General features: G+C 36.7%; 1 protein-coding gene across 1 annotated transcript in view; it reads right to left on the bottom strand.

The window, feature by feature from the left end:
* LOC125237357 (muscle calcium channel subunit alpha-1-like) overlaps nucleotides 1-3320 on the bottom strand; it is a 54049-nt gene extending 50729 nt beyond the window's left edge. Inside the window, exons 1-4 of the mRNA XM_048144357.1 lie at nucleotides 3286-3320; nucleotides 1849-1988; nucleotides 1314-1420; nucleotides 85-237 (exon numbers count right to left, since the gene is read on the bottom strand). Of these exons, the coding sequence (XP_048000314.1) occupies nucleotides 85-237; nucleotides 1314-1420; nucleotides 1849-1940 (352 nt within the window). The 5' untranslated portion in view covers nucleotides 1941-1988; nucleotides 3286-3320. The remainder of the gene's footprint in view (nucleotides 1-84; nucleotides 238-1313; nucleotides 1421-1848; nucleotides 1989-3285) is intronic.
* Nucleotides 3321-16541: the final 13221 nt, after the last annotated feature.

The following is a 16541-nucleotide window of genomic DNA, read 5'->3' as shown; positions in this document are numbered from 1 at the left end:
AACTTTATTGGAGGTAGAAAAGCCGATGTGGAAGCCAATCCCAGTTGTTCCAAAATTATTTTAGTTCGTAAATTGAATAATTACTGGTATGTTTGTTGAAGCAGGTCTTATGCATTTTCCCGGAGAAGAGCTCAAGGCCGATGATGGCGTAGATGATGATGACGAAGATGACCAGCAGCGCGATGTGGAGCAGCGGGATCATGGCCTTCAGGATGGAGTTCAGCACGATCTGGAGACCTGGGAACAGAATAGGGCAGTTGTCACTTGTTACGTTTTCCTTTTTAGGGTTCCGTAGTCAGCTAGGAACCCTTTATAGTTTCGCCATGTCTGTCCGTTAGAACTAGAAAGCTGAAATTTGGTACGAATATGTATGTATATCAATCACGCCGACAAAGTGGTAAAATAAAAAGTGAAAGTTTGATAATATTCATATTTTCGGAAATAATCGCTCCTAAAGGAAAAAAAAAGTGTGTCCCCCCCTCCTCTAACTCTGGAACCATAAGTTTAAAAAATATGAAAAAAATCACAAAAGTAGAACTTTATAAAGACTTTCTAGGAAAATTGTTTTTAACTTGATAGGTTCAGTAGTTTTTGAGAAAAATACGGAAAACTACGGAACCCTACACTGAGCGTGACCCGACACGCTCTTGGCCGGTTTTTGGCCCAAAATAATTACACACACCAGTCAAGCACGTGTAGTTGACATGCGATAGAAGCACTGACTGGAGCAATGCCTTTGATGTAGCGGACTTAGAATCCGAAATCATCGAATTCTTCGAATGCTCCTTCTAGCATTCATTTATTTTGTATAATTTGTACTGGGCTATAAAGTTTAAATAGAGAAAATTACTGAAGCATCGATTGAAATTGCTTTTCAACCGGTAGGTACTCTAGCAGGTTTGACAATAAATTTGATAGGTAAGCTAGGTGCAATTGGCGACATGAAAAAGGTAATTAAAAAATGCATTAGAACTATTTGACGACCGGTCTGGCGCAGCCGGTAGTGACCCTGCCTGCTACGCCGCGGTCCCGGGTTCGAATCCCGATAAGGGCATTTATTTGTGTGATGAGCACAGATATTTGTTCCTGAGTCATGGATGTTTTCTATGTATATAAGTATTTATATATTATATATATCGTTGTCTGAGTACCCACAACACAAGCCTTCTTGAGCTTACCGTGGGCCTCAGTCAATCTGTGTAAGAATGTCCTATAATATTTATTTATTTATTTATTTATTAGAAGTTCCAGCCCGGCCCCGGCCCACTCTAGCCTTAGTCATCCTAGAAAGGCCTAGGATGTAAAGAACTTACTTGGTACTCCAGAAACAAGCCTTAGAGGTCGGAGCACCCTGAACGCCCGTAGCGCCTTTACGTCGAAAGCGTCTTTGAATATGCTCGACAACACCGTGCTCACCATTCTGCAATTAAACAGGCACAGTATATGTACAACTATATATTCTCCCGGCCACAATTACAAGCCATTTGAATTTTAGAGTGATTCAATTGATCTATATATACATCATGCTAACCCAAAGCCGATCTTTATAATGGACGGCCATATACTTCAAACTATTCATGTTATTACATTGTTTCAGGGATTCCCATTCTGCGTTCTATGGTAGGGTAGTCACTGAATGTATAGGGTCCCAATGGCCTCACACATTCTACGACTACGACACGAATAGTGTTCTTTATTCTGATAGTTCTGATAGAATAATGAGCACTATATTAATAAAATTGTCCAAAAAAGCTGCGCTTGCAAAAGCACAATTTTTTGTTTGCACAGACTACTTTGTATCAAAAGAACAGTTTAAACAAGAAGGCATAACTGAAGTTCTTAACTCACCCAATAACAACGATGGTGAAATCCAGCAAGTTCCATCCATTCCTCAGATAGGAGCCGGCGTGCATCACAAACCCGTACGCGAAGATCTTCATCAAGCACTCCCCCGTGAAGATGACTAGGAACACGTATTCGATCTTCTCCTAAAAATTATAAAATAAGCACATTTAGAAGTAGACAACCATTTTGGTCATAGGGTATAGCCGTGAGATCTTAATCCCCTTATTCATAAACGCACTCTAAAGTTACACTGAGAGAAAATACAACCAGTTTTCATGTTCGTTCAACAAGTTTTTTGGTTAAAATAGCGCCTACGTGCTCTTTGGTTCAAACAACAAGCTACTTGTCATTTGAATTGGCAATATATTTGAATCAACAAGTCGATTTTATAAAAACAACCTGACACATATTGTTTTAAACATACGTTTGGCTGATTCAAACGGATAAACCGCAACAAGTCGAACTTGTTAAATTCACAATGCAAATTTCTCTCAGTGTATCAAGCCGATAAGGTTCGTTTGTCCTTTTCTATCACACCAATTCCTCGAAAAGGGACAAACGAACTTTATCGGCTTGATAACTTTAGAGTACGTTTATGAATAAGGGTGTAATAGTTTACAAATTATGTGAAACCAAAAGTCTAGTAAGTATAAATAACTGTAAAACTCTTCAAAAACGTAACTGTTGTATCTTCAGCTTTTGGAATAAAGGGGGACCTTTAGAATAAAATGTTTTGAACACTGATGACCCCAATAAACTTCCAAAGACTTTTGGCCCAGTATTACGAGGTCTAGATTACTGATAATGCTATTTAATTTCGGGCTTGTTAGAACACTCGGTGCATGTTCATAGATGATTTCGCGAAGGAACTTTTTGTAAGGATTGTATCCTTTTAACAAACACTACACTGGAGCGAGGCCAGGTAGTGTAGGTTATGAAGCTTGTGAAGGCCTTGGATTATCCTTTCTTTGAAAGACAACAACATGTGCTCATATCATATGGTATGGTTAACTTTTGGCTAAAGTAATTACTTACCAGTACTGAGTTGGTGTAGTTGGAATCGCTGTTGGGGTGGGGCGTGAACACGGCTAGCGCTATGCAGTTGGCAAAGATGGCAGTCAAGATCATCCACTCGAACGTTTTAGAGGATCTAGGGTCTGATGATACCAACACCATGTTGGTCTAGTTGTTCTTTGTTAGGGTAAAAGGCACGAGTAACTGAGAAGGTGACAAATGGTCAGGTCTAGACTTACTCTGCCTGCAATGGAGTAAGGATCCAGGCTCAGAAGACTCACTAGCCCAGAATTAGTGCAGTTAGTTATTGTTAGCTACGATTTTAGACATGATCTCTCAGGAGAAGAGACCAGGGATGCTTGCAGCCAAATCCAAGGTGTAAAGATAGATGCTGTCGGAGTGAAGACCCAGGATATGTAGACTTACCAGCACTGAGTTGGTGTAGTTGGAATCGCTGTTGGGGTAGGGCGTGAAAACTGCTAAGGCTATGCAGTTTGCGAAAATGGTAGTCAGGATCATCCACTCGAACGGTCTGAGCGCTGGTTCAGGAACTCATTGAAAACATTTTTTAATTGTAACAAAAATTATTATAATCATGACGAGTAGATAAGACACAGCTAAAAAATTTAAATAAAATATAAAGTTTTCAAGTAGGCATAATTATAGTTCGCACATGAACGTCAAATAAAGCTACGCCGGCTCTAACCCTGCCATTGCTAATTCAATTTCTCTAGCCAGTAAGGTAAATGTCGTATCAGTACTCGAAACGTAAATGATAATGATACACTTCCGTCACGTTTAAGCACTAGTACTTTTGATAATAAAACTACCGTGAGACACTGACATATTAAAAATATAAAATCGGGTAACACAATTGTCATTTGTGCAACCCAACAAATGACAATTGTGTCGAAAGTGAGGGTAGTTTCACACCGCCCCTGCCGCCGCCGAGCCCGAGTCAACGGTCGCAGCGAGCTGCGGCCCGCAGTCTGCGTCGGGATACCATCGGCATCGCGCGTGCTCAACGAAAATGCTCCCGTTACGGAGCGAAACATGTCGAGCGATCTTCGACAATTTTACATGTTTAAGGCCATGCATCGATAAATATTAGGATTTTAGATTCACTGGTGTGCTTAGCCCCGGAAACCTAGAGATCTGATTTTTGGATATGTATATCTTGACTATATGATTGAAATTTTTGTACAGCTCGAAACACGAATGCTTACAATTTTCTCGATAGAAATTTAATCCAAAGTAAGGCCTTAATTTTTCGTTTAACTAACATTGTGAAAAAAATATGCAACTTTAATCAGTCTAACCTACTTTAAAGTGAAGGTTTCCAAATTATCTAGTCTCTCGTAGAAGGAAATATTTTTTATTATCGTATATACAAAGATTTATCATCATTTACGATATCATGAATTCAACAGAAAACGGCCATTTTATGCGGTTTCGTTTCTCTTTCTTTCATACGTCAATCGTATACATGTGTCCTTATTGTCAAAAATGTCAGACGGCCGGCGGGCCTCGAGGAGGCAAGACCTATGTCAAATCGCGCAGCGTTTTTGACAATTTATAATTACGAAAATTTGGACGTAGTTTAGCGAAAAGGATTTATCTCCATAAAATTGCCATTGAAATGAATGACTATTGTTATTGTCAGAAAGTTTAAATTCTATTGGCAATGTTTGTGGGTTAGATCCTTTTCCATAAACTACGTTCATTTTGTATATTTATTATATATACGCATGTGTGCGTATTGCCAAAGCTACGTCAAACTCTATACTATTTGAGTTACAAGATGCTATGAAATTTCGACAGGAACGATAATGTGTCCGTGGCCCTGTGGTACCAGCCATCAGCTAAAAATGCTAACCTCTAGGTGATTTTTTTCCATTTTATTTCGAAATTTCTACTTTTTGTTTTTTTTTTCTTTCTTATTATACCAAATAAATTATAAATAAAGAAATTAATATTAATTCATCTTCAAAAGAAGAAAACCTTTTCTGAGGGAGCCTAACCTAATGTATACAATGTTGTTTTGTGTGTTGTACATAATTTACACAATTATAAGTAAAATAAAATAAAACAAAAATAAAAAAATACATTCATTGAGAAATAAGAATAGATATTGCAATAAAAAAAATTACAATGTTTAAGTTGGTTGGCCACGCAACGGGATTTGAACCCACAACTCTGGAGTGAAATCCTTGTACATATTGGATTGGACTGGCCCTGCCGGCCTGCTAAAGCTGATGTCCCTTGTTCGAATCCCGCCAAGGGTATTTATTAGTGTGAGGAGTACTTACAGATATTTATTTGGCTCATTTTCTCATTTCATCATCTCCAAGGCCATTTACATAAACGACTCATGGTTTTATACGTACTGATAAGTTGGATGTGTTTCAGTACAATTTTAAAATGTTAAATCTGCCGTTTCGGCTTGGCTATTAAAACATAAGTAATTATGTCGTTCTCTGCTATAATTCTTTGATATTTTCTACTTAGTACGTACTTCGCTATCAAACAACCTGTATGGTCTGTGCAGTGATCTTTCTGTTCTGCGGTTGTCTGTGATTAAAACTCGTTGACGTTGGTATGTCAAAATATTTTCTGTAGCTTATGCTAAAAATACAAAAGATACAAAAACAATGGTATAAGAAAGGGAAAAGACAGACTCCAGGTACATGGTTATTTTTTAAATACATCCAGCAGCGGGGCAGGCAGGGCCCAAGGTGACCGACCTACGCGCCGTGTACAGGAGTACCGCCTTCTGCATCTCACCCCTAGCGAGTGTCGCTCACTTTTGCCTATGAGATCGTTCGCCGAAACGACGATGATCGTCGAATCAACCAAGTATCTCGTCCATTTTCGAGAACTGGCGCAGGTAAGTAGTAAGTACCTACTTGTAGTACGGTACTTCGCGGTCCACAAGATTGTATGGAAAATACTAACTGCTGGTGAATTATCCTAGTTATGAGGTCATGTCTGTGCAATGTGCCCGAGTGACTCACCGGGATAGTGTCCGACAAATGTTATTATTATTGTTTATATATAGCTAAACTCAAGCTTAATCCAGAACTGTAAAATAAACCTAAGAATTGGCTTTCTCTTTTTTAGGGTTTCATTTCATACCAAACATAGGCACAAAAGGAACCTTTCTGGTGCGGTTCGGCCCGTCTATTTTCTGCGTGTTCGGCAAAATACTCGATGACTCTATGTCTCTTACATAGTTTCTCTTAGTAGTGCGTTTTCACATCATCCGTTCCGATATCGGATGTCGGACCCATCCCATGTCCCGTATATTTACGCCACCATCTTTGATTTTTTTATTTTGAAATCTTTCCTACATCCGATATCGGATCGGATAATGTAAAAACGCACTAACACACTACTTTACTTTTTAAGTAAGTAAATAAGTTAATCTTCTTTATTGCCCCACAAAGATAACAGGTTTACAAATTTAATAACAGAATTACACAGGCGGTCTTATCGATGTATGCGATCACTACCAGAATTCCTTATTAGGGTAGCACGAAATAAAGCATAGTTTTGGTATTTCCGATAAACTACAGTATGGATTCTTCAAAAAAGGAGTGTACTTAGTTTCTAATGGGTCGGCAACGCGCATGTGACACCCCTTGAGTTGCAGGTGTCCAAAGTTTCCGGTGACCTCTTTTCCTCTTACCTGCCGCCGACGTGGTATAAAAAAAATTGTAAAAGGTAATTTAAATAATATAAGGTACCTAGTTTTAATTATCAATTTTAAAAACTTGTGTTTTTAACCAACTTCCAAATTTCGAGGAGGTTATCATCTATCAATTTGTGTGTAATGTTTGATGTTTGTTACTAAGTAGACAGGTTTCGATTTTTTTTTAGTGTATGTACATATTATTGAAAGCCAGTTCTGATAATTGGATTCTGGAGAAATCGAGAAAACTCCTAAAGTCTGAAAGGCGCATAATATATAGTGATTTTTGTGTTTTATTAGAACATCATGCATTTCCATTCAAAACAGTCACATATGGTGAAGTGGAACAGTTTATGATGATCAGAGCGGAACTCTTCAACGACGAATTTAACGAGTTAAGTTTTTTAAGCACTTTGAGGTTTCAAGTCAGATTTCGATCATGCTGGAGTTTTGGTGATCTCCTTTGGATACCAATCCATGAAAGATCAAGGGAATTTCTCAAATTTGAACGGCACACTTGTAGTGACTTTTGTATTATCACCAAAGTCTCTCTAATGTTTTGGATTATGAATAAGGACAAGGACTTACATTTGACGAAGTGGAACTGATGATGATCAGAACGGAACTCCTCAAAAACGCATAGCTCGTGTTAAGAGATTGATGAAAGAACTGCTGATGATGATCCGATTAGGAGCCCTTCAGTGACACATAGCTCATGTTAGGGATTTGCTCATTTATGCGTTTGTGTGTATGTAAATAAATAAATAAATAATAAATATTGGGGGATACCTTACACAGATCAACCTGGCCCCAAACTAAGCAAAGCTTGTACTATGGGTGCTGGGCGACGACGATATACTTAATTATATAAATATATACATAGAAAACATCCATGACTCAGGAACAAATATCTGTGTTCATTACACAAATAAATGCCCTTATCGGGATTCGAACCCGGGACCGCGGCGTAGCAGGGTCACTACGCGCTAGGACAGACCGGTCGTCATCATTTCATGTGTCTCTAAACATTAAAGTTTATTATTTCTTCAGTATCGATCGCAGTCGCATGTGCGTTTCGTGTATGAGGTGCCTGGCTCGCTTTTATGTAGTGTTATATAAATCCGCATTTGTGGCTAGGTCCGTGTTATCAAGGTCCGGGTACCCAAGTTTAATATGTCCGGATTCACGGATTCTAAGTACAGTCCAGTTTGCTTTCTACGTACAGTATGGTAAACGCGCTTGGGGTGGGGCTCGTAAGAGATGGTCTGACTGTGTGAAGAAGTCGACTGGCGGCAGCCTATACCGTGCAGTCCACATGGCTTATGACCGCGTTCAATGGAGACACGCTACTTGTGGTCGCGATCCTCAGCATTGAGGGAACGAGGAAGAAGAGACAGTAGAATGGATGCGTTTTTAATTTTATAACAGTGAGGAATGTAAATCATTCTGTAAAGGACGGGTTCGGTACCTCGGCAACTTAGCACTGCCGGGACTACACGAATACACAAGCAGACATTTAGAACGGGTACCTTTTTCTTTTGACAGAGAACAGGTCTTGGTAATCATAACTATCTAGAAGGCAAACGTTAATTAGTTTTCTTACTTTCATTTGATAATCCGGTAAATTTTTTTTGCAAGGTTCAGGTGTTCCGAAATAGAATATTCATTTATTTTCGAACAATACTATAAGGCCCAGAAACTTCAAGGTACTACGTCTTTTAATATACACATAGTTTTAAGTAGAGAAGATGAGTAGTTTTATGTGCTCTGCCTACCCCTTCATGGGATACAGGCGTGATTGTATGTATGTTGTGTGTAAGTCTGTTTTGATCTTGTCATAAGTAGTTTTAAGTTTAGTTTTAATTATGGGTGCCCTGAAAATCAGTGCCGTGTCTCTTAGACATGGTCTACACTGAGCGGCATCCTATTTGGTATACCGGTTCACTCTATTTGTATTGTGTTGTACCTATACTGTTCTTATACCAAATAAATATTTTTTCTTTCTTTCTTTCTTTCTTTCTATGTATGTATAGTTTTAAGTTTATAGTTTTAAGCACAATGTTAAAAGCATGGAGTAGAAGAAGCTCATGTGTTAAAGAATGGTACTTATGTGGTAGCTTTTACATGTGATTAGAAGACTGTAATCAGGTCCGACTAAACAGGTTCGTCCTTGCCACTAAAAAGCGCCGTGATGTCATCGGATAGTGACGGATGAGAGAGTGTTTAGAAAAATGCAATAAAAAGTGTAGAGACTCGAATATCGACCTGTGGTATACTGACGTATGTGATATCTGCTGATTCCCGAACCGTTACCACTTTTTATTTATTTGTTAGGTAGATAAGCGACCAATTATATATACCTACTCCATTTTTTTCTATATAGAGGTATATAGAAATAGGAATCGAAGATGGTATGGAAAATATCCTTGTACTGCATTAACCGTCATCTTCATAACTAAAACATAAATCATGTCTGTAAAAGTAAGTAAGTAAGTACAAGGAATCTCTGGGCAACTTGCCCGGTGAAAAACCAAAAAGCTATTTATTCTATAGTGCGTTTTTAAATAGTTAAGAGACAAATATTTACATGTTAATAAATATTTTTAAGAAATTTCACAAACAACGAATGGGTTTGTTTCTACAGGACAACGTGTAACCATCATCATTTCTTAGCATAAGGAGTATACGATAAGGCATAACATCGCTTCTGGTATTTGATAGGTACTAGTACTACTTAGAAGGATTGATCATTACTAATATGTAGTAGACTGGACTGGTATGGTGAAGTTAGAGAGTTACTTCAGATAATATATAAAGAAGGTCCTCTTCGATAGTACTAGGAAACCCTAGGCTTGGTCCATTCCTTGGCCAAAGAATTTAGCGAGTAATATTGATGTAATAGGCATAGTTGACTAATTACTCGTACTTCCCGTGGGAATTCATTTTGGTGGATTCTTTGGTTATTTTTAAGTTAGTCTATATTTACTGTGTACCTAAGTTTTTATTTCAGATACCATCAGTTAAAGGATTTTATACAAATAATGCATAATATTTATTAGTTCATTATATCCAGTACACGACATGCTAAACGAGCATAAGGTACAAAGTAAGCGTAGGTATATACCTAAGTCTGTATTATGATAAACTTTTATTTCATATATTAATTTCCACTAATTTTTAGCCACTATTTATAAAACTGAACAGTGTAGTTCCTCTAGGTTATGATACACATCTCACAATATTAAAAAAAACTAAACAAAATTTGTACCTTGGTTATCAATTTAACTAAATAATTTAGTTTTTTTTTATTTATTTTTAGGGTTCCGTACCTCAAAAGGAAAAAACGGAACCCTTATAGGATCACTTTGTTGTCCGTCTGTCCGTCCGTCTGTCAAGACCCTTTTTCTCAGGAACGCGTGGAGGTATGAAGCTGAAATTTATATCAATTACTCAGGTCTACTGTCCCTTGAAGCTGTGAAAAAATCAAACTTCTAAGCCAACGCAATCAAAAGATACAGCCGTTTATGCCGCAAATTTTCGACACTTGCAAGGGAATCAAAACCTACAGGGTGCTTCCCGTGAACTCAGAATCTTGAAATTTGGTACGAAGCAACGTCTTATAGCATAGATAAAGGAAAAATTACGAAAACCATACATTTTTAGTTACATCACATAATATATTTTTTTTTAATAATTTTAAACTTACTACCCATTTCCTCATAAACGCGTAGAGGTATTAAATTGAAATTCATACCAAATACTCAGGTCTATAATACCTTTAAGCTGTAACAAAATCAAACTTCTATGTCAACGCAATCAAAAGAAACAGCAATTTAAGCTGCATATTTTGAAACTCGCAAGTACTCGCAAGGGAATCAAAACCTAAAGGGTACTTCCAGTCGACCTAGAATCTTGAAATTTGGCATGAAGCAACGTTTTATAGCACACATAAAGGAAAAATTCCGAAAACCTTAGGTTTGTACGGAACCCTCGGTGCGCGAGTCCGACTCGCACTTGGCCGGTTTTTTTTTATACTATGTCGGTGGCAAACAAGCATACGATCCGCCTGATGGAAAGCGGTTACCGTAACCTATGGACGCCTGCAACTCAAAGAGTGTCACATGCGCGTTGACACCCCATTACAAACTTGTACACTCCCCTAAATCATACTATACTAAAGATTAAAAAATAACTTTGCTAAAAAAACCTTAGTTAACGTTCTATATTTCAAAAACTTTAATTTTGTTTTATATTACATCAGTTTTATTCTAAATATGATGGTTTTGTTAGGTTGTTTTTACAGCTTCAGGTTTTTTACTGATCTATCACATAAAACTTGTCAGTAAATAAGTTCGAATTCTGTACTTTTTTAATGAATTGTGCAATAAAGTTTACATAAAATAATATTTACAAATATACATACAATCAGCCTGTATCCCATAAAGAGGTAGGCAGAGCGCATGAAACTACTCATGTTTCTATGCCAGACTTGGCAAATAAGGGGTTGAAAGGAAACGAAACTCTGACAAAATGTAAAATAAAATAATCATCAGTTGATTTACCTTGTACGTTAGTTTGAGCTAGCCAGTGCGTTTATGTTTAATTTACCTACAGTTTTAAATTAGTCTTGACTAAACTGAGCTTGGCTTAAAATAATAAATAAAATTAATACCTTTCTGATGGATTGGACTTTGACTAAGGGGATTCTAATGTCAGCAGAGATAGGTACTCTATACGTACTAGATAGGTACTACCTAGCTGTGAAAATTGATGAAGATAATATGTTAATGTCTAAGGATCTGTCTACAGCTTCAACTACGGACAGTTTTTGAGTAAAAGGGTTCCTAATACCTAGATTTTTTACTATGTTTATGGAACAACATACGTATTGTCTGAAACCAGTTCTGGTAACAATTAGCATTCATAAGTCATAACTACTTATTAATTTGGGCCTCAATCCTCTTTGTTCTTGAAATTATCGTCCAGTCGTATCGAATTCTTCAATAATTTCACACCCTATTTTTGTTGTTATAAAGCCTCTCTCTCTTTCAGTTCGATTAAAGAGATTTTTTTATGTTCAGCTGTTTACCTGATTTGACATCTTTGTTTTAAAAACGTGATTTTACTACCTACTAAATTTCTTTAAACTTTCAGTTAAATGTCAACAATCAGGACAAGGTTTCGCTTTCATCTTGGCTGCAGAAAGAGGAACCGCCGGACTACCCGAGACGTGTTGAAGATCCACCTTCTGAGTGAGAAAAACTGAGAGAGATACAGATTCTCTCAAGACATATGAATATTCTACACGGTGTTTTCTCAGTTATGTTAATTTTAAGGATGCATTCCTATTATTCCTAATCTTATAATATCATTTACTTGGCACCCGAGCTTGCCTACGATTTTAATTGGATTCCAGACCATTGAGGTCAAATGGATTCTTGCAATTAAAAATCATCAAAAAAGAAATTTGCACATAGCATACCTGTATTCTTCATCTCCTTGAATACATATAAAATAAAACAACATAACTACCAAATTGTTTATTTCAATCACTTATTTTCAGAATTACATCCTTATTTGGTTATGCTTGGCATAGTTTGTATTATACATTATACACAGTAGTATATTTTATCTTGTACAGGTACTGTATGTATACCTCCAACGACTGAGACCATACCGCCATTTAATCGTTATTCTTTATTTAAAATGTATATTGATTCACGGTGTCCTCATAAGTGTACACAATCAAGATACTTAGCCCCATTGAGTGAGTGTTTTTTGTTAAATCCAATGTTTGTAGTTCTTTAAATATATCTATGGTTTATTTGAGTAAAGGTAACAATATTTGAGTAAAAAAATGTGTGACCTTCGGTTTTTGGAATGATTGCTGGTACCATATGAGACCGCTAGCCTCGCACAGAGGTAAAAGCATAGAATATATAATAGTACAAGTACAGAAGGCTCACTCCTTTGATGTCCACAAAATGCCGCCATTCTAATTTTTTACCTACATTAACAAACGGACCGCACGCGAGCAGGCGACATTGAATTTTATTGCGCGGCGCGAAAGTCGTCACCACTGAATGGGCCGCGAATTCGCGGCCGCCGACATGTACTTGTAGCGCGGCGATAAAAGCGCGAAGTGAGCCGCCCCTGGTAAAAGTAAGAAAATACTATAAAAATCTGTTATAAGTATTTATTAGCAAACAGACCTTTTCAACATAATAATATGTAATAGGTAGACATGTTAGACTACATTTAATAAAAACCGGCCAAGAGCGTGTCGGGCCACGCTCAGTGTAGGGTTCCGTAGTTTTTCGTATTTTTCTCAAAAACTACTGAACCTATTAAGTTCAAAATAATTTTCCTAGAAAGTCTTTATAAAGTTGTACTTTTGTGATTTTTTTTCATATTTTTTAAACATATGGTTCAAAAGTTAGAGGGGGGGACGCACTTTTTTTTCCTTTAGGAGCGATTATTTCCGAAAATATTAATATTATCAAAAAACGATCTTAGTAAACCCTAATTTATTTTTAAATACCTATCCAACAATATATCACACGTTGGGGTTGGAATGAAAAAAAATATCAGCCCCCACTTCACATGTAGGGGGGGTACCCTAATAAAACATTTTTTTTCCATTTTTTATTTTTGCACTTTGTTGGCGTGATTGATATACATATTGGTACCAAATTTCAACTTTCTAGTGCTAACGGTTACTGAGATTATCCGCGGACGGACGGACGGACGGACGGACGGACGGACGGACGGACGGACGGACGGACGGACTGACGGACGGACAGACAGACAGACATGGCGAAACTATAAGGGTTCCTAGTTGACTACGAAACCCTAAAAAGTAGGTTAGGGGAGACCGGGGATAGTTGACTAACTTTTGGCTTCAGCTCATATATCTTTGATGTTTGAATCAATTTAATGAAAATAATTGTTGTTACAGATAGAAGAACTATTCGGGTCTCTAAACCCTTTATTTTTGACGCAAGTATTTATTTGCAATTATAACACGTATCTATTCGATTTTCTAAACTCCAGACTCTTAGTTAACCTACCCCATCTTCGGAGTAAGTTGGCTAGGCGATAATTAATGTAAATAAAGAAATTATAAATTTAAATAAAATTTAAATATAGCCGGGGGCGCCACCCGGGGGCGGGCGAGTGGTCTAGTGGTAAGGACGTTAGCCGCGTAAGCTGAAGACCCGGGTTCGATTCCCGGCTCAGCCACCAGTGGCCCCTGGTGGGCCCTGTCGTTTTTTCTTTCGTGTATGATATCTATTTAAATTTATAATTAATATAGTAGTGTGAACTAGTGTGACTACTTGAAAAAAAAAAAAACAAATCGAAAAATATTCAATAAAATAATTTGATTTGTTCCCTAATTCTTGAATCTCTGAATGCTTAGAGATGGTAGATACAACACTGTTTCTTGGTTTAACATTGGACAAAAATCTACAATGGAGTCCTCATATAAAGAAACTAGCAAGCAAATTAAGTTCAGCCGCATACGCCGTTAGGAGAATCAGGCAACTGACTAATGTTGAGACAGCTCGCCTAGTGTATCATAGTTATTTTCACAGTGTAATGTCATACGGTATTCTGGTTTGGGGCAAAGCAGCTGACATACAGACTATCTTTGTATTACAAAAGAGAGCCATTCGTTCTATTTACAACTTAGGAACACGTGAATCAGTAAGAGAACTCTTCAAAGAAATTAATATCTTAACTGTAGCTTCCCAATACATTTATGATAGTATAATTTATGTTGTTAAGAATTTAGACTGTTTCACTAAGAATTCTGATATCCATAATTATAAGACTAGAAACAAAAATAAGCTTGCCATAAAGAAGTTTCGTGTCCGTAAAGTACAGAAGTCATTTGTTGGGCAATGCATTCATTTTTATAATAAGTTACCTGACACTGCTTTGAGATTACCCCTCCCAGCTCTTAAGAACTACTTAAAAAAATCATTGATGTTAAAGGCTTATTACAGAGTCGAGGACTATTTGACAGACAAACATGCATGGCCCGAACCAGAAACTACAAAAAACGAATAGCAATTAAAATAATTGTATTATGTATAGAGGACACAGTTCAGATAAGAAAGCACATCAAATATTTTATATTTTATGTTGTGTAGGTAAATTACATATTTAATGATATTGAGATTCATATTATCTTTTTCTTCTATGACAATTTGATATGTTTTCTCTGAAGAAGAACGACGTATTATTAAGCAATAATATAATTTATTGAAATTGATTTCCATAGAGTACCTAGTCTGTTCATATTCTTTGATGAATACTTTTGCATGTTAAATTGTATGTTGTTATTTAATGCATGTTAATTATAAGATGTAATGTTTTGAAAAGAAGTTGCCCGCCGAGTTTCTTGCCGGTCCCATAGTGGATACCCCCCTCCCAACTGAGGGGGGACTGAAATCTTCTCGAGGCTGAGGCGTAGGGTTAGAGCCGGCGTAGCTTTATTTGACGTTCATATGCGCATTGTAATATGCCTACTTGAAAAATAAATATTTCATTTTCATTTCATTTTTCATTTTTCATTTAATTGTAATGTAAATACAGAAAATTAATAATTTACAATAAAACAAAGTGTACGTAATGTTAGTAGCTTTTATCGAATTACAAGACACACAAACTTCAATCAATTCAATCAAATGAATTTAAGTGATACCATACGGGACCGCTAGTCTAAAATGGGTATATCTGTTATAATCATAGTACCAGGTAAGGTACAGAGAGGCAAATCTTGACTGGGGGGAAATTGTAACTGATCCATTTTATATTATGATAAAAAAAAATCTGTTTATTTCTAAGAAACGTTTATTTATTACATACATGATGATGAGTTCTACATAGATCCACTGCACACGCCTACCATATATAAGCGGGCCGGCTTTTGAGTCTCACGCGTTCGAATTCAGAAAATTCTTATTTTCAACCGGTATTTTAGTGACAAAATCCCGTATCGCCCCCAGTGGACACTCTAATTAATAATTCAAGCATTGTAAAACATGAAAAAAATGGACCAGTTACATTTGCCCCCAGTCGAGATTTGCCCCGCTGTACCTTACATTAAAAAATCATAACAATAAGCGCATGATTGCATAATTAATTAATTATACAAGCTATTACTTCTTCTTCCTGCCAAGTTCCATCCCTGCCATATTTATTGTTAATAATAAGCAATTATCATCTTTTTTTTTTTTAATATTACAGCAATTTATTGTTGTGATTAGCAATATTCATTTCAAAATTAAATTCCATGAATTTGGACATACGACGTAACACGGGTACACGGACGTTCATTACATGGACCCTAATTCGGATCCGTGTAACAATGAAGGGACCGCAAACTCAACATTCTTTCTAAGAATGAAAAGAGATTAAATCGCGTATAATTAATTTACTTATAAATATATCCTGATGTTTTCCGACGACGACATTAAAAGCTAGTTTTATTTCATGAGTAATAAATAACTATCGTCCTAACCGAAGACAATATAATTATAATCTAATGTAAGTCTATGTTGATTGGTCTTCGCGTAGTATCTGAGGTGCCAGTGAGTTGAGGTGGTGTCCAGCCAGAAGTTGAATTTCTGAAATGTTGCATTTGCAAAAAAAAAGTATTTGCAGCATGTTGTGTTAAAATGACGAATTTGCATACCTAAAGATGAATTTTCTTAAATTTCAATTGGCATGAAGTGGAATTTGCAGCTTGTTGAATTTGCAAAAAAAACTTAATTTTTCCCACTTCGTTACCATTTTTCAAACACTTTGTGCTGCGGTTACAAAGTGAAAAGTATGCGAAATAATAGAAAATTTCGGGACCATTTTTTTATTTCTTGTTTTTTGCCCCAGATCGAAAGGGCTCGTGATTCTGAGTAGGAAAACCATAAATTTTACCTACCTTAGAAAAAATATTTTTGGTGATTATTCTCGCGAAAATGCCAAA

The sequence above is a fragment of the Leguminivora glycinivorella genome, chromosome 21, assembly GCF_023078275.1.
Source record: "Leguminivora glycinivorella isolate SPB_JAAS2020 chromosome 21, LegGlyc_1.1, whole genome shotgun sequence".
In the NCBI taxonomy this organism is placed as follows: Eukaryota; Metazoa; Arthropoda; class Insecta; order Lepidoptera; family Tortricidae; genus Leguminivora; species Leguminivora glycinivorella.
This window is presented reverse-complemented; position numbering and strand designations above follow the sequence as displayed.